The 17938-nt window shown below is 46.1% G+C and overlaps 2 protein-coding genes across 2 annotated transcripts in view; both read right to left on the bottom strand.

Annotated features, from left to right (window-relative positions):
• Positions 1–11807, bottom strand: part of LOC139824605 (complement component 1 Q subcomponent-binding protein, mitochondrial-like) — a 13729-nt gene extending 1922 nt beyond the window's left edge. Inside the window, exons 1-3 of the mRNA XM_071797144.1 lie at positions 11751–11807; positions 1926–2131; positions 373–461 (exon numbers count right to left, since the gene is read on the bottom strand). Coding sequence (XP_071653245.1) covers positions 373–461; positions 1926–2131; positions 11751–11767 — 312 coding nt within the window. The 5' untranslated portion in view covers positions 11768–11807. The remainder of the gene's footprint in view (positions 1–372; positions 462–1925; positions 2132–11750) is intronic.
• On the bottom strand, positions 8795–10147 carry LOC139824607 (uncharacterized). The gene is made up of 2 exons (XM_071797145.1): positions 10134–10147; positions 8795–10082 (listed from the first exon to the last, which is right to left on the bottom strand). The coding sequence occupies exons 1-2, from the start codon at positions 10145–10147 to the stop codon at positions 8795–8797; spliced, it is 1302 nt and encodes a 433-aa protein (XP_071653246.1).
• Positions 11808–17938: the final 6131 nt, after the last annotated feature.

Below are 17938 nucleotides of genomic sequence, written 5' to 3'. Positions count from 1 at the left end.
GACTGGTTATAGAAATATTAACTATTATAGAAAAAAGAGAATTAAGGAAACATATTAGTAACAACTAAAGATTTAAAATATGTCACAATCTTAATTCAACGCACACATGAAAGAAGATCATGAATTAGCTTTATAAGACTGTTTATAATTTCCCAAAGATCAATAATCAAAGTAACGATTAATTTTTTAAAACTTTTAAGTATCAAAGCGATATTCTAGAAAAGCAAAGTACCGGTTATTAAGTTTCTGAAGATTAACGATATTTATCACTATATAAAATTAATTAATAACGTTTTTAATTATTAATTATATTAATTTTTGTTAAATAATTATCATGTTAGAAAAAAATAGAGATAGGATATAAATACTTACACCATCGATGATCTCACCAGCTACAGAGTATACCTTATCGCTGTGTTCTCCTTCATACAGCGTGATTTCATTGATGCCAAATATGTCATCTGCAAAAAAGAAAGTTAAATTACAATTTGAAAAAACATTAAAGAAACAAATGATATAAACTAATAATACAACAAATGAAATCGCATATCAATTTTATCTGTAGCATTTAATTATAATAAGAATGTTAGACTCGTGAAAAGGTCAAAAACAAATAGGAAACGGCTAATGCGAGTCAGCGCGGGACTTGGTGCGCGATAAAAACAAATAATTTAAAACAAAGTTAATTTAAACGAACGTTTCGACTCTGCATCGAGTCATCTTCAGCGTTTATTAGGCAGATCTCTGCAAACCTCGGGGCCAAAGAGCTCCCTTCCCTAGGAGTTGTCAAGAGCGAGCTGAGAAGCAAACTCTGTGGACATAACCACTGTAAAAATAAACCGTATTAATTTAGAGAACGGTAAAATCCGGGGGAGTGGGCTTACCTCAAGATTTGCAGAAGTCAAAAATACAGAAAATCGTAGTCATGGTGTAATCGTAGTTACATTAAGGTGCACATCTCAGACAGATCGAGAAACAGTGGTACGGACGCACCGCATGTTACAAAGTAACCGTGTAGCAAAACGTATGTGTGACAGACGAAACAGAAATGAGACCGTAGCGGACAAGTGTGTTGGTCGGAACTGTTGTTACAAAATGGTGTGGAGAGAGGGCAACCAGAAATTAAATATTGTTTATGATGGGTAGATACGCGTGATGTAAAAACTCAGTGTCTGATTGGCGATTCAGACCGTGGCGCTGTTGTTGAATATGTAGGACCTCCGAAATGAGACGCTTATAGTAAAATCTCTCGCAATCCAAAATCTCAACGTTGTTCCAATTAAAATCGTGATCTTCGAGAATTCTGTGATCGGTAATCACGGAAAGCGCAGAACTGTTTCTGTTGATGTGACTGCGATGCTCCGAAATTCTGGTCTTTAGTTGTCTGCCTGTTTGTCCTACGTAAGAAGCATCGCAGTCACGACACGAAATCTTATAAACTACATTGCTCTTGGAGGAATTCGGTAACGCATCCTTCTGAACTTTGATCAGTTTATTAAGTTTATTGACACTGTAAAAAGCTAAATGAGTGTCTGAACCTCTAAAGACATCTTTAAATTTAACCGAGGTAGACGGAAAAAAAGGAACCGTAAACCATTTCCTATCGTCGCCCGTATCGTTAAGATTTTGATTTTTTGTTTTCTTAAAAAAGAGACTTTTAAGACGTTCACGGATGGTGTCAAAAATAAGATCAAGAGGGTAATCGTTGTTCAGAAGGATGTTAACAATTAGTCGAAGATTTTTTTCGTGGAACTTTGGATGCGAAAGTAAAAAGGCTCGATCAACGAGTCCTATGATGGTGCCTCATTTAATTATAATATACGGAAGAGTGATTTCACAATACCAATAAATAATTATCAAGATAAAATTAAGAGGTCTTTTTGTATTCAATATTTTAAAAGAGAAGATATAACAAGTGTACATACTATAATTATCATCTGCACCCGATGCACCAGGTTGATTATTAAAAGAACACGTGAAGCCTAGAGTCTGATTACCCCTCACTATATCTACTGTAAAAGTCGGTTTGCTCTTCATTTTGCCAATTTCTACATTATCACTAGTAGGATTCGTTTCCTCTTTGGCATCCACATCCACTGATGTATAGTTCACGTTAAACGAAATATGAATACTAGAAAAAAATAGCATAGATTTAATATATCAAAAATGTACGGAATAATCCATAAGTCGATATGGCAAAATTTTCTATATCTAATAAACAATATATCTTATAATCTTACAATATATAGGGTGTCTCAGACCACCCGTATCACCCGATTTATTCGTAAACGCAACATTTTAGAGAAAAATGTTCCAGACCAAAGTTGTATGGTTTCAAGGGGTACATAAGATGGTGTCATTAGTTTTACCTTAAATAGTTGCTTGAAGGTCACGTAAAGGTCACCTTCAATTTTTTAAATAGAATTACTTACTTTTTATTGCATATTCTTGTAGCTTATCTTGAGGGCTTTCCAAAACACTATAAGAAAGTATTTTTTTATTAAGAACTTTTGGAATTATAAGGCTTGAAAGTTCTAGTATTTTGACATAAAATACAAAATATCTTGTAAAACATCAAGTTTTTGGTAATGTTACCTTAATACTTTTATGCACAGAATAATGAGACGAATCAATTGGTATAAAAAAAGCATAGTTCCTTTAAGAAAAAATATGCAGATGTGATTACATACTTTTTCTTAAAAGCAACTATGTTTTTTTTTCATATCAATTGATTCTGTAGGGAGCAGCATATCTGTCTCCCTTCTGATTGGTCAGCTCCCTCTCCTGCGCTAGCAAGAGAGGTTGAGAGTTACGAGGTTGGCAGAACTGAGTCTCGACGACCGTTAGAATTGTACTGACTCTCGTGGCTGTTGCGTGGTCTGAATAAAGTATTATATTATCAGCAGTAATCGAGTGTGCAATTATTCCTCGATACCTATCGTCAAGACGTCGGTAGTAGGCCGACACCCGGAGGCATAATCGACCTCCTGCGGTACCAAATACCTACATTGGTGACCCCGACTGAAAAACATGCAACGGTTCTTGCACAAATCGCTACCGGAAGCCCGAGTCAGAGATAAATCCTCGTGTGGACCAATCTTCCCCGAGGAACGGACGCAGAAGTAGCGGATCGAATTACCCGCAAACGCAAGGTACATTCCTATGCCCGCGTCCCTGGCTGTTAGTTGCCCACGCTGCGGCCAGCCAGCCTTGCCGCGCCGAAACATTTTTCGGGCGGCCATTTTTCTTGCCGCGCTTTTTGCACGAGGCACGAGGCGTGCACGTGAGACCCCACCGGCGCCCGGGTGGCCTCAGCGGTTCTGCCGCCTTGTTACCACGACCATCTCCTGGTGTGCGTCTGGCCCTTCTCCGCCGCCGCCGTTACCGCTTTCTCCTGATGGTGTGCGACCGGCTTTTCTTCGCCGATGCCACGGATTGACAACGTCGCTGTCGCCTCATTGATTTGATTGCGTGAAGCCAACGACACCGGCGCCTTGGATCCCGTCGTCGTTGAGACATTTAATGCGTGAAGCCAACGTCTCCGGCGCCTTGGGTCCCATCGTCACCGGGGCTTTGGATTCTACCCAGACTACAGTAATTAAACGAAGGATAGTAATCCGCCCCGCGCCGTCATTTCTTAACACTCGTGTCGTTTATATCGTTTATATCGTTTAACGCCCATGTCGCTTATATTATTTAACGCTCATGTTGTTTATGCTGTTTATCGCTCTCGTTTTGCTAGTAGCTTACTATAAATTTAAAACAATGTCGGACGCGGCTCTTCAAACACGCGCAGAGGCAGCGGAAGCCCAGCTAAACGCTCAGGGCCCCGATTCAGTCACCTCGGACGCGATTGATAATAATATTGTAATTCCGTGTATAGATAACCTATGGGTTCCCAAGCTCCCCCCGTTTTCACAAGTTGACCCAGAATTGTGGTTCATCCAGGCTGAGATTCTCATGAGAAATTCTAGGATCACTGCAGAGTTCACTAAAGCCGATACCGTGCTCGCTGCACTCGATGCCGAAGTAGTGGGACACGTAAGGGACATAATTGCTTTAAACCCTTCCCCAACGGATATTTATAAGCAGATTAAAGCTCGAATTATCGCGGCATATGCACCTTCGGTCGAAACAAAATTGCGAAAACTTTTAACGGGACAAGTCGGGACCGACGGAAAACCTTCGTTAATCCTCAGTCGACTGCGCAGTCTTAATGACGGGAACTTAGATGATAGTGTAATAAAATCAATTTTTTTGGACCATCTACCACCCAATCACCGCGCGATCCTGATAGCTACGGAAATTACCGACCTCAACCGTTTAGCCGAGACCGCCGACCGAATGGCTGAGAGCAATATCGGAGGCGAGTCTTACGCGTCCGCCGTAATCAAGGGGAATTCACCCCCTCCCGCAAAAACCGAGATGCAGCAACTTCGCGATATGATGGCCGATATGCTTGCCTTATTTAAAAAAGAATCCGAAAAGCTGGGAAAAACATTAAATTCGCATTCGCGATCCAACTCCCGCTCCGTGAAAGATCCAAAAAACCAAAACAGCCTTTCCGTTCGGAGACGGTCGGCAAGGGCCTTCAAATTTCTAACCGTCTCCACGTCCGTGATCGTACCAGCGGCCAAATGTTCCTTGTCGATACAGGCGCGGATATCTCTCTTGTACCCGCTATCGATAGGATCAAGGGAAGGCCCTCCGAATTAAAGCTCTTCGCAGCAAATGATTCGCGTATCGACACGTTCGGGGAATCTCTTCGTGAGCTTGACCTCGGTTTAAGACGGCCAATTCGATGGAATTTTTGCATTGCCGCAGTTCCGTACCCCATCATTGGCGCTGACTTACTATCGCACTACGGGTTAATAGTAGATTTAAAACGACGACGTCTTATAGATTCCACTACTAAATTATATACCCTCGCGACTAAAAAACCGGCCCCGATACATTCGATTAATACGATTAAACCTTCCTCTGAGTTTTCTCAAATACTCAAGGAATTTCTGCAAATAACAGGAGCCCTTCCCCTCGCTCCGCCGTCCAATTGTGACGTGTTTCATCATATTATCACCACCGGCCCTCCAGTCGCTGCGCGCGCTAGGCGCCTTCCTCCTGATAAACTTAAGGCTGCAAAGGCCGAGATCAGAGCTTTAGTCGAAGCAGGCATTTGCCGCCCCTCTAGCAGTCCTTGGGCCAGTCCCATTCATCTAGTCCGTAAAAAAGACGGCACCTGGCGGGTGTGCGGTGATTACCGCGGTGTTAATGCAATCACGCGACCTGATAGATACCCCACCCCCCACCTGCATGACTGCTCCGTTAATTTACACGGGAAAACAATTTTTTCATCCCTCGACTTATATAAAGCCTATAATCAGATTCCAATGGCCCCTGAGGACATTGAGAAAACAGCTATCATAACCCCTTTTGGGTTATTCGAATACTTATTTATGACCTTTGGCCTTCGTAACGCCGGTCAATCTTTTCAACGATATATAAATCGCGCCTTAGGCGATCTAGATTTTGTTTTTATTTATATGGATGATATCCTAATTGCTTCCTCTTCTCCAGAGGAGCATGCTAAACATTTACGCATTGTATTCCAAAGGCTTAAAGAGTTTCACCTCCGCCTTAATGTTGAAAAATGCGTATTCGGCGCACATGAACTAAAGTTTCTCGGGTATATAATTAATGGTAAAGGAATCAGTCCCATCCCAGAGAAAGTTGAGGCGATTACCAAATTTCCTAGACCCAAAACCATCGCCGACCTACGCCGTTTCCTCGGCATGATAAATTTTTACCGTCGCAACATCCCTCGCGCGGCAGAAGCTCAAGCACCACTAAATGCATTACTAGTCGACTCGCGTAAAAACGATAAGCGTGTAATCGTATGGTCTGACGAATTAATCGAAGCGTTTGAAAAGACCAAAAACGGCCTCGCTAATGCTGCAATGCTGGTGCATCCCCATATTGGCGCGGAACTCCGTATAGTCGCGGATGCCTCTGATTTCGCCATGGGGGCAGTTCTTGAACAGAAAAAACGGGATACTTGGGAGCCCCTAGCATTTTTTTCGCATAAATTCTCCCCCGCGCAAACTCGGTATAGCGCTTACGACCGAGAACTCACGGCAATTTTTGAAGCCGTTAATTACTTTCGTCATTTCGTAGAAGGACGTGAATTTAAAATTTTGACCGACCATAAACCGCTCATGTACGCGTTTATGCAACGGTCTGACAAGGCGTCCCCGCGACAACTACGCCAATTGTCATATATCGCGCAGTTCACAACGCATATTGAACATGTCGCTGGTTCACAAAATGTTGTTGCGGATTCGCTTTCGCGGATCGATTCCCTGCGTTTGCCGGTTGAATTTAATCTTAATAAGCTCGCCGAGCTACAAAAGAACGACGAGCAACTCAAGTTGATTGCTAACGCCCCCGATCATCCTTTAAAGTTGAAGAAAATTCAGTGGGGCCCAGATCACACAACTGTATATTGCGAAATCTCGGGCGAAGCTATTCGGCCATATGTCCCCGATAGTCTCCGCGTTAAAGTATTTCAAATGTTCCATAACCCAGCCCATCCGAGTGGCAAAATTACCGATCGCACTATCCGACAGCGTTATGTCTGGCCTGACATGCACCGCGATATCGCTAAATGGTGTAAAAATTGTATCGAATGTCAGCAAGCGAAAATCTCTCGTCATGTAAAACTAACTCCTGAGCACTTTGTTGCTCCCGACGGGCGATTTGATCAAGTGCATATTGACATTATCGGCCCATTACCTCCTTCTGAGGGTTACTCTTATTGTCTCACTATGATCGACAGATTTTCGCGTTGGGCCGAGGCAATTCCTCTTAAAGATATCTCTGCACAAACCGTTGCTAGAGCATTTTACGACACGTGGATTTCCCGTTACGGAACCCCTCGATTACTAACTACGGATCAGGGAGCCCAATTCGAATCCCGCCTATTCGAGGCGTTACTTTCATTAATCGGTTGCGAACGAATTCGTACAACCGCCTACCACCCGGCGTCGAACGGCATGATTGAACGTTGGCATCGGGTGCTTAAAGCTGCAATCATGTGCCATGCCGATGCGTGCTGGACGCGTACCTTATCTACCGTTCTATTAGGGCTTCGGTCGCACGTCCGTGCTGACACAAATGCGTCTCCCGCCGAATTTATGTTCGGGACGACTTTACGACTTCCCGGGGAATTCTTTCTTCCCGATGATTTTACACCTAACCCTAATTATTTCCTTGAAGAGTTTCGCGAATATATGCGCCAAGTCCGGCCGGTTCCCGTCGCGCACAAACATAAAAAACGCGCCTTTTATTTTAAAGATTTATATAATTGTACTCATGTGTTTTTACGCAATATGGCTAAAAGGGCGTTAGAGCGTCCGTACACCGGTCCGCACAAGGTAGTGCAACGCATCTCGGAGCGCGTATTCAATATTGATATCAACGGAAACACAAAAAGCGTGTCCGTCGATTTATTAAAGCCGGCATATTTTGTCCCTGATGACCCCGCCGACCCCCCATCAACCTCCGAGAACATACTCAACCGGAATGTAAATCCGAACCCAGCGCTTAAAACCTACCCTCGTAAGACTGTTACATTTGCGCCGTCCACTAAACCAAAGTGATTTAATTGTAAGCCAGAATTCTATATAATGTTATTAGATATAAGTCGGCTCAAATTACGTTTAAGCGTATAATATATTTTTTGTTAAGGTCTTGTTAACCTCGTACAATAGCACCTGGCCAAACACTTAAGCTCATTCGCTTAGTGCAATATTACTTATTATTTATTTCGTTAACACTCGGGGGGGAGTGTGTAGGGAGCAGCATATCTGTCTCCCTTCTGATTGGTCAGCTCCCTCTCCTGCGCTAGCAAGAGAGGTTGAGAGTTACGAGGTTGGCAGAACTGAGTCTCGACGACCGTTAGAATTGTACTGACTCTCGTGGCTGTTGCGTGGTCTGAATAAAGTATTATATTATCAGCAGTAATCGAGTGTGCAATTATTCCTCGATACCTATCGTCAAGACGTCGGTAGTAGGCCGACACCCGGAGGCATAATCGACCTCCTGCGGTACCAAATACCTACAATTCGTCTCATTATTCTGTGCATAAAAGTATTAAGGTAACATTACCGAAAACTTGATGTTTTACAAGATATTTTGTAATGTGAATAGGAGAGGCAATTAGAGCCAAGCGCGGTAATCAAAGCGCAAACAATTTGTAAAAATAAATATATATATATTAACGTACGTTTCGACACATTGTTCGTGTCCTCTTCAGCGTTAAAAGTTCCATATACGAAGATTAACAAAGATAATAAAAAAGAAGTCGTGTACAAGGCGTAGTCAATAGACGAACAAAGCATAAAAGACGCAGTCAAAATTTAAAAAAAACAAGGATTGAAATCCTATGGATGTACCGTTGTCGAAATCCCAGATACGCCGGTAAACGCTCGCTCCGCATCCCTCGCATCTTAGAAATAATCTCGCCAGGTTGAAAGACCAGGTGGGTAAGAAAGATTCGAAAGCCCTACCTGTACCATCAAACGGAGTCGCAATGTGGTAGAGGCGTAAATTATTTATGTTAAAATCCGATGACTAATAGATTTACTTACAGCGCAATTGCAGACCGGAATATCGCATTGTAACAACAAACTTCACGGTTCGAAACGTCGCGAATGAGTGAGGCATAGGTGGGAAGGTTAACATAATAGAGACTGGTGTATAAACCAGAGGAGGGGATAAACTCTCGCATCAAGTTATTCTAAATTTTAGACAGTCTCTCGATTACATTTAAATACGCGTCCGGTAAACTCTCCGCATCGGTCTGTAAATTCAAACCGTTTGCCTGCCTTTTTATGTATATCATTTCCGAAATCAGACGTTTATAACCATAGGATTCATTATCTAAGATTTCAACGCTATTCCAATCAAAATCATGATTCCATTCCAATCTGTGTTCAGTTATGACAGAATGATTTGGAGTACTCCAATTAATATGATTACGATGCTCCTTGATTCTTGTTTGCAATTGCCTACCCGTTTGGCCCACATAAGAAGCATCGCAATCATTACAATTCACCTTATAAACCACGTTACATTTATTCGGCCGTGGGAGACTGTCCTTGTGCGCCTTGATGAATGTACGCATTTTATTTAAGCTGTTATAAGACAGTCTCACATTCAAATCCCTTGTGGCGTTCCTAAGCTTTTCAGTAATCGTCGGGACGTACGGTAACGTGAAAAAAGGAGCAACTTCCTCTTCATTCTGTCTTACATTCGTATTCGAGTCTCTGTTAAACAGAAACTTAAGACGATCGCGCAAAATTCTAAAGATGAATTCCAATGGGTAACAATTATTGAGTAAGATTTCAATGACCAGTCTGAGATTTTTAGCATGCAAGGACGGATGCGACAACAAAAATGCCCTATCTATTAGGCCTATAGCCGTACCTCTTTTTTGGCATGCAGGATGCTGCGAAAAAAAGTTTAAATATCTGCCAGAAAATGTCGGTTTATGGAACCAATCAAAAGTTAGCCTATTGTTGTTCAATATCATTGTAATCTCCAAAAAATTCAACGTGTCGTTTTCACCGATTTCTATGGTAAATTTCAGCCTAGGATGGAAGGAGTTAAAAACATCTAAGGTATGCTGTAAAAAAGCCAAAGGTGCAGCAAGTGTTATGTCGTCAATGTACCTTTTATAAAACGGTGGGATATATTTCAAGGTAGCGAGAGCTATGGTCTCCAAATCTTGCAACACTATATCCGCCGCCATGGGGGAAAGAGGAGAACCCATGGGAACGCCGAAAGTCTGTCGATAGATTTTCCCATTAAATATAAAAAAAGTGGAATTTAATACAAGCCTGACAGCAATAAAAAACTCCGCTTTAGGGATTTTGCAATTTTTGGAAATAAAATTCCATCTGACTGTTATACTGTCCAATACCCTTTCAATGGGAACATTCGTAAACAATGAAACGACATCCAATGAAATTAATTTGTACCCGTCATTTACATGTGCGTTCCCAAGTTCTTCCACTAAATCTATGCTATTCTTTACTCTTCTCAATAATTGTTCTATCTTACTCAATAATTGTTACCCATTGGAATTCATCTTTAGAATTTTGCGCGATCGTCTTAAGTTTCTGTTTAACAGAGACTCGAATACGAATGTAAGACAGAATGAAGAGGAAGTTGCTCCTTTTTTCACGTTACCGTACGTCCCGACGATTACTGAAAAGCTTAGGAACGCCACAAGGGATTTGAATGTTAGACTGTCTTATAACAGCTTAAATAAAATGCGTACATTCATCAAGGCGCACAAGGACAGTCTCCCACGGCCGAATAAATGTAACGTGGTTTATAAGGTGAATTGTAATGATTGCGATGCTTCTTATGTGGGCCAAACGGGTAGGCAATTGCAAACAAGAATCAAGGAGCATCGTAATCATATTAATTGGAGTACTCCAAATCATTCTGTCATAACTGAACACAGATTGGAATGGAATCATGATTTTGATTGGAATAGCGTTGAAATCTTAGATAATGAATCCTATGGTTATAAACGTCTGATTTCGGAAATGATATACATAAAAAGGCAGGCAAACGGTTTGAATTTACAGACCGATGCGGAGAGTTTACCGGACGCGTATTTAAATGTAATCGAGAGACTGTCTAAAATTTAGAATAACTTGATGCGAGAGTTTATCCCCTCCTCTGGTTTATACACCAGTCTCTATTATGTTAACCTTCCCACCTATGCCTCACTCATTCGCGACGTTTCGAACCGTGAAGTTTGTTGTGACAATGCGATATTCCGGTCTGCAATTGCGCTGTAAGTAAATCTATTAGTCATCGGATTTTAACATAAATAATTTACGCCTCTACCACATTGCGACTCCGTTTGATGGTACAGGTAGGGCTTTCGAATCTTTCTTACCCACCTGGTCTTTCAACCTGGCGAGATTATTTCTAAGATGCGAGGGATGCGGAGCGAGCGTTTACCGGCGTATCTGGGATTTCGACAACGGTACATCCATAGGATTTCAATCCTTGTTTTTTTTAAATTTTGACTGCGTCTTTTATGCTTTGTTCGTCTATTGACTACGCCTTGTACACGACTTCTTTTTTATTATCTTTGTTAATCTTCGTATATGGAACTTTTAACGCTGAAGAGGACACGAACAATGTGTCGAAACGTACGTTAATATATATATATTTATTTTTACAAATTGTTTGCGCTTTGATTACCGCGCTTGGCTCTAATTGCCTCTCCTATTCACATTATTAATCTAGAGAGCCTATATCTTTCTTTATTTAAGATATTTTGTATTTTATGTCAAAATACTAGAACTTTCAAGCCTTATAATTCCAAAAGTTCTTAATAAAAAAATACTTTCTTATAGTGTTTTGGAAAGCCCTCAAGATAAGCTACAAGAATATGCAATAAAAAGTAGGTAATTCTATTTAAAAAATTGAAGGTGACCTTTACGTGACCTTCAAGCAACTATTTAAGGTAAAACTAATGACACCATCTTATGTACCCCTTGAAACCATACAACTTTGGTCTGAAACATTTTTTTCTAAAATGTTGCGTTTACAAATAAATTGGGTGATACGGGTGGTCTGAGACACCCATCTACGTATCTGTATAATTTCCACCAAATCCTTTCTCCGAAATCATTAAAAGCTTTTTAACGTTAAATATGAATACTAACCTCTTCACGATAAACATTTTCGGAGTATGTTGTCATGTCGAGTCATGTAGAATTTTCACACTACTGCCGATAATGGTCTGTTCTTTTTCGCTACACTTCTGAACTAGTGCAATAAGTTCACTTGCTGTACTAGTGCAGAAGTGCAGCAAAAAAAAAACATTAATACAAAGATTTATTTAAATTACAAGAAAACCGACTTTTCCCAAATAAAATTTTCAATCAAGATGTCATCCCCAAATGATTTCAATCGATTCTATTTATAATAAACATTAAACATAGTTGCTATCTGCTAACTTGACGCTCGATAAATTTTGTTAATAACAAAAAACTATTCTTTCCCAAATGTTTAAACAATTTTCCCAAATTTCCCCAAATGATTCCCAAATTATATAAACAATAATAATCCAAAAATATTCAATTTGTCTGCTAACTCTACGGCGGTCCCCAGGGCCGCGGAGGTACCACGAGTGGTGCTGAAGCGGGTAGAGGTGTCAATGGCAATGCCGGAAGTGCCGACAGAGCGACCAGAGGGCGTGATAGCGGTATCGGAGTTACCAACCGGGTCACCGGTGACACCCATCGGTAACGTAGTTATGCCGGTGAAGGAGGCGGAGCCACCGTCAGATGAGGAGTTCTTCAGTCCGAGCAGCGGCTCAGAATCCAGGGAGTTTTCGCCAATTAAGTTCTAAGTAGGGGAACGGGCGCATCCAGAGCAAGCGGGAAGCAAAGCAGTTAGTTGTTTCCATTTAGTTTGACCATCCCGCTAAGAATAATTTTATTTTTTGATATCCTACTCATTATTCATTTTGCGCGTGCGATTATTTCTGCCCATAAGGCATATAATTCTTTTGCGTAGCATAAGTACATTGACGAAAGTCACTAGACTCCGGATAGCCCATACGGCATTGCGTTCTGATAGCCATTAAGTTAATAAGTAAGTGTTGTATAACCATGCCCACGAGGCATTAGAAATAATTATAATACGCCGATTCAGTATTTTCATTTCTTTCATTCGTTTGGCTCACGCGACAATTAAATTTTAAGTTTCCCGCAAACGCGTGCGGATCGGCGATAACAGCGCGAGAATTAGGCATGAGCCACACAAAATCTCCAGGAAGGCAAACACGCCCATAAAAACGGCGTCGCCATATTATTAAGGGGCCAGGAGTCCAAGGCACCGACGTCCTCGCCTGGAACAGACGATGGAAACATAACGCGCGGCAGTCGAAATACACGCCTACGCGATTGGCGTCATCCTGAGGTAACGGGGCCGGGAAGTCGGGGCACCGACATCTTCCCCAGGAATAAGGGTCCAAAAAGTCATAAAAATACGCCATAAGGTCGGCGTCATTCCCGAACCAAGGGGCCAAAAGTTCGCAGCACCAGCACCTTCTCCTGGAATAACCCATATAGACAGCTTCAGAATAATCCGAGAAACACGCCCATATAGTCGGCGTCATTCTCGACGCAAGGGGCCAGGAGTTTGCAGCACCAGCACCTTCTCCTGGGATAACTCATATAGACGGCTTCAAAATGACCCAAGGAACACGCCCATAGGGTCGGCGTCATCCTCGACGCACGGGGCCAGGAGTTAGCGGCATCCCTCCAGGGGGGTGGGGGGAGTCCTTCCGGAGCCTCTAGGGGCCCGGGGAAACCCTCCACTACGGGTTTTGCGTACCCGGAGTGCCCGAGCACATCAGTACCGTAATCCACGGCATTCCGCAAGGTCTGTCGTGGACCGAGGAGTCCTTTTCAGGACTCGCGAGGCAGACTACCTCTATAAACAACTGTCCGGCCGGACGGGGTCGTGAGGAAAGAGCCTTTGCTTCCCCGACCGTCCTAAGGGAAGGAAAACCCTGACAGAAAACCGGGAGACCGGTAGCCCTGCTTAGGAGTCGGGATCAGGCTTTGGCCATCCTGACTCCAACTGCCGGTAGGGGTCGGCGGCCCTGACTTCAATCGCCCGGTCGGCCGGGACCGTTAGGGGGGAGCTTCTACTCTTCCCGCCGGCCACGGGGTGGGTCCGAATCGCTCGACCATTGCACGCCGGTGCTCCGGCGGGTCGGGAGATTCGGACTAAGTACGGGGGGACAGGCCCCTCTCGTCCATTGCACGCCGGTGCTTCGGCAGGGCGGGAGGGTGTCCTGGGTGGGGTTCTTTCGGGAATCCAGGGTGAGAAGGTCCTCACTCCTGAGGCGGGCAGGGATGCCGTCTCGCCGAGGGAGTGGGAAGACCCCTGTCTCGCAACCCATTGCACGCCGGTGCTCCGGCAGGGGAGACGGGGGTAACCTCCTTTCGGAAGTCCCTGTACGTGGTGCAGGGACGACCGGAGGGAAAGTCCGTGTTGGAGACTAGCACACCAGGGACGTGGTCTCACGGTGTCTCCAACACGGAGGGTCGTCCCAGGCCGCTCGGACATATTCCGAGGTCGGGGCCAGGGCGACCTGGGTGGGAGACCCGTCGGGCCGCTTGGACGTATTCCGAGGTCGGGGCCGGCGGGTCTAGCTTCCGGACGCAAGGACCGGAAGTGCGAGCGTAGGCTCGCCAGCGAACGACTGCGACACTTGGGGGGCGCCCTAAGCCCTGGCCTCTCGCGGGCGGCTGGCGGGGGTGGGGACCGGGATCGAGACTCTCGGCCGGATCCGCCCCCCGTCTAGCTTAGCGCGCGTGAGGTGTACGGTGGGGCGTTTCCCCCCTACCCCAAGTTCGCTGACGAGTGATATGAGGCGTCGGTGCGGAGGGTACCTCGGCCGACGACCCCGGAAGCTAGGCCGGCTCCCCTAGCGGGAAGGGCGGTGGAGGGGTTGCAGCCTCCTACGCCCGGAACGTCGGAGGAGTTCCCTCCCGTCGTGGCAACGCCTCCCACGGTGCCCTCGTTGTCGGAGGCGGGGGACGCCCAAAAAACCCGCGGTGCGTTTGCTCCTTGATGGGCAGCGCCCGCGGGAGAGTAGGGGGCTGGGACCCGTCTCGTTGAGAAATTCCGGGACCATGGTGTAGTCTGTCCCCCGGGGGAACTCGGGGCCCGGCCGGCCCTATCGAGGACCGGTCGGTGAGGGCATGCCCTGACAGTTGAGCCGTGGGAGGTAAGGGAGGTGATATTTTCATGGAGCCTATAACGACGAGCTTAGGGAGTGCGGAGAGTCGGGATCGAGGGTCTTCGGCCGACTCTTCGCGAGAGAAAGGGAGCAGGATGCAGACCCGGAGGGGTCGCACTGACGGGTCGGTTTCGTCAGCGCTGGCAAGTGCGGGAGTATGGAGGAAAACCTCCAGGGGAAGGATGATTCCCGCAAGCTCGGAAGCCCAAGAAATACCAGAGCAAGGAGCTCTCAACGAGCTACCCGGGGGTCTAACATCCCTGAACCCCAGAGGGCGAGCTCCTCTCAAACTAGCATTATAGAGAGAGCTGGCACTGCCATCGTCCTGTTAAGGAAAATGGCCGATGAGGATAAAGCTCTGAAAAAGAGCAAAGACTTCCTTGCAGGAGTCAGCAGGGCGGAATCCTCTAATTCCATGGACCTCGATGACTGCGTCAACGATGAGTCCGTGAAACAGAGCTCTGACCAGGATATGGAACCTGTGTCACACAATGAGGGAGCCGAAAAGGCGCCAGCCACCTTCGACTCCAAAATTCCTACCAAGAATCCGGTGGGAAATTCGATTACAACCGGCGATTATGAATGAAAGAAAGTGGAAATCGCAAGGAAGGAGCTAGAAGTAGAGAAGAAGCGATTGAGGGATTTGGAGGATAATTCACCGCCGATCTCCGCCGATCTCAGCAAGAGCCGAAGGATCCGTGAGAAGGTATTGCTGGAAGAGCTTAATTTTTCTCCATCGGTGGACCTTCCTAATAGGATTTACGACGCCGTTTGCCTGGTCGATAAAGTCTGTGCCTCGGCCCAGAACATTAAAGGCACGGACAAGAAACACTTAAATAATGCCGCTGCAACTATTACAGCGGCCATTACTCATTTGGTGAGAAGGACCGAGCTGGACTCCAAACCGGCTAACAAAGTGGCACTAGACGAGCTACGCTCTGAAATTGCCAAGCTCAGGCAAGAAAATGCTCTACTTCGCGAGCAGATGAAGGAGGTGTTGGGCCACTGTGGGAAAGATCGCAATGAGCCCACGGATATGGACGTGGACATAAATGGCCCATGCCCAGACTGTGATGGAATTGGACGTAGGTTAAGAAGAGGGTCTGCCAAGAAATACGTTCATGATTCGTCGGAGGAAGACGACGAGGACGAGTGTATAGCAATTGATGAGGAACGCGAGATAGCGTTAGCCGTGAAAAAACGCCGAAAGATTCTCGGCGAAATCGACCGGGACGGTCAGCCCGCTGTATTCAGACCACCGTTAAAGGGGACTGGCCCCACTCTCTTGGAGAAGGCGGTGCCTCCCTGCGGACTGGCCGGACAGGGCCCTATGGAAAACAGAATCCTGGGGGCCCTCTCTAGTCAGATGAAGGAGATGTTTCAACAGTTTGCTGCCGGCATTACGGCAGCAATGCCAAAACCGCCGGCGAATGTGACACTCTCCGAAGGAAGCCGTGGAGCTAAAGGGCTTAAACCCAAATCGGGCAAAGGCGCACCCGCGGCTTCCAAGCAGCGGAAAGCCAACATCGGTGACAACAGAAATGCCAAGGGAGCGAATTAAACCGTTGCTCCTACCCCTGGGAGTAGGGGGTCTGCAGCTGACACTAATAAGAGCACCGATAAAGCCGTTCCAGTTCCCGCTAGCCAGGTCTACGGCGGTTGCTGCCGCGGCGGCACAGTCAGGGGACTGGGCCACCGTGGTTAAACGCGGGAAAAAAGGAAAAGAGGGAAGCAAACAAACTGCGGGAAAAAGCGCCAAGGGCGGTGGAGCCTCAACTAGTAAAGGAGGCCCATCCAAAACCGCACCCAAAACGCTGGCCAAATCAACTACGGGTGGTAAAGCCACTAAGATCAGCAAATGGAGAGTGCCACGGTCAGCCGCGATCACTCTCACAAGCTTGGAGGGGGATTATGACTTTCTAATGAAGGAAGCCACCCAGGCAATAGCCCTTAAAGACTTGGGCATCAATGGAGGTCTTTGACCACGAAGAGCGCAAACCGGGGCCTTGCTCATCGAGGTTCCCGGTCAGGATGGAGCTGTAAAGGCTGTCTTGCTCGCAGATAGGATGGCGACCCTGTATGCAGGCAGACCTGGCGTCAAAGCAGCCAGGCCATGCAAAACAAGCGAGTTCAGGGTCATGGACCTGACGGATTCGGTAACCGCGGATGATGTGGCCGAGTCCGTAGCTAAGGTTGGCGAATGTCAAATCGCCCAGATCCAGGTGGGTGAACTACGAAGGGGGCCCAACGGCTTCCGTACAGCCTGGGTACGGTGCCCCCTTATTGCGACAAATAAAGTCCTAAAGGATAAACGTATCCAAATAGGATGGTTTGCCGCACGTGTTCAAACGCTCGAGGCCAGACCTCTACAGTGTTTTCGCTGTTTGGAGGCTGGCCACGTGCGAGCGCAGTGCTCTGGGGGAGTGGACCGCAGCTCCCAGTGTTACAGGTGTGGCGAGGAGGGCCACCTGGCATGGGAGTGTGCGGCTAAGCTGCGGATTTGTGCCCGATTTGTGCGGACAGTGGGAAACCGGCGAATCATCGGGTGGGGGGCAAAGCTTGCCCCTCATCTCGCAAAAAGCCGAAACCCGGGAAATCTGCGAGAATTCAGCCTGCAAAAAGGAAAGATGGGGAAGAGATGGAGGTGGAGGTACTTCCCGCACCCCCCACTAACGCTCCGGTCACCAAGAGCATTGAGGTGACGAACATCGTGATTCCTAAAAGGGCCCCAGTGAAAAGGGCGGCCCAGGACGATTCAGCAGGTAGTCAGGATAACCACGATAGCGACATGAGGCCCAAGGCCCAAAGGCGCAGGAAGAAGAGGGCGCCGGAAATACCTACGGACCAGGCCCAACTGCAACAAGATCTGCAGCCACCCCGAGAAGAGGTTCCCAGTCAGGTGAGCGGGACATCGACAGAACAAACAGTGCACGTAGAGGGAACAGGGTCACCTACAACGACCCTGCCTGCCGATGAACAGGAGAGCATGGAAGGAGTGGAGGCTCCCGACACGGCTCAACATTAATGGCTTATAAAATCCTCCAGGCAAATCTTAATCACTGCCGCGCTTCGCAGGACGTGTTCCTGCACACG

Source organism: Temnothorax longispinosus, unplaced genomic scaffold (genome assembly GCF_030848805.1).
Source record: "Temnothorax longispinosus isolate EJ_2023e unplaced genomic scaffold, Tlon_JGU_v1 HiC_scaffold_46, whole genome shotgun sequence".
In the NCBI taxonomy this organism is placed as follows: Eukaryota; Metazoa; Arthropoda; class Insecta; order Hymenoptera; family Formicidae; genus Temnothorax; species Temnothorax longispinosus.
The sequence above is the reverse complement of the archived record's forward strand: the minus strand, read 5'-3'. Positions and strand labels throughout refer to the sequence as shown.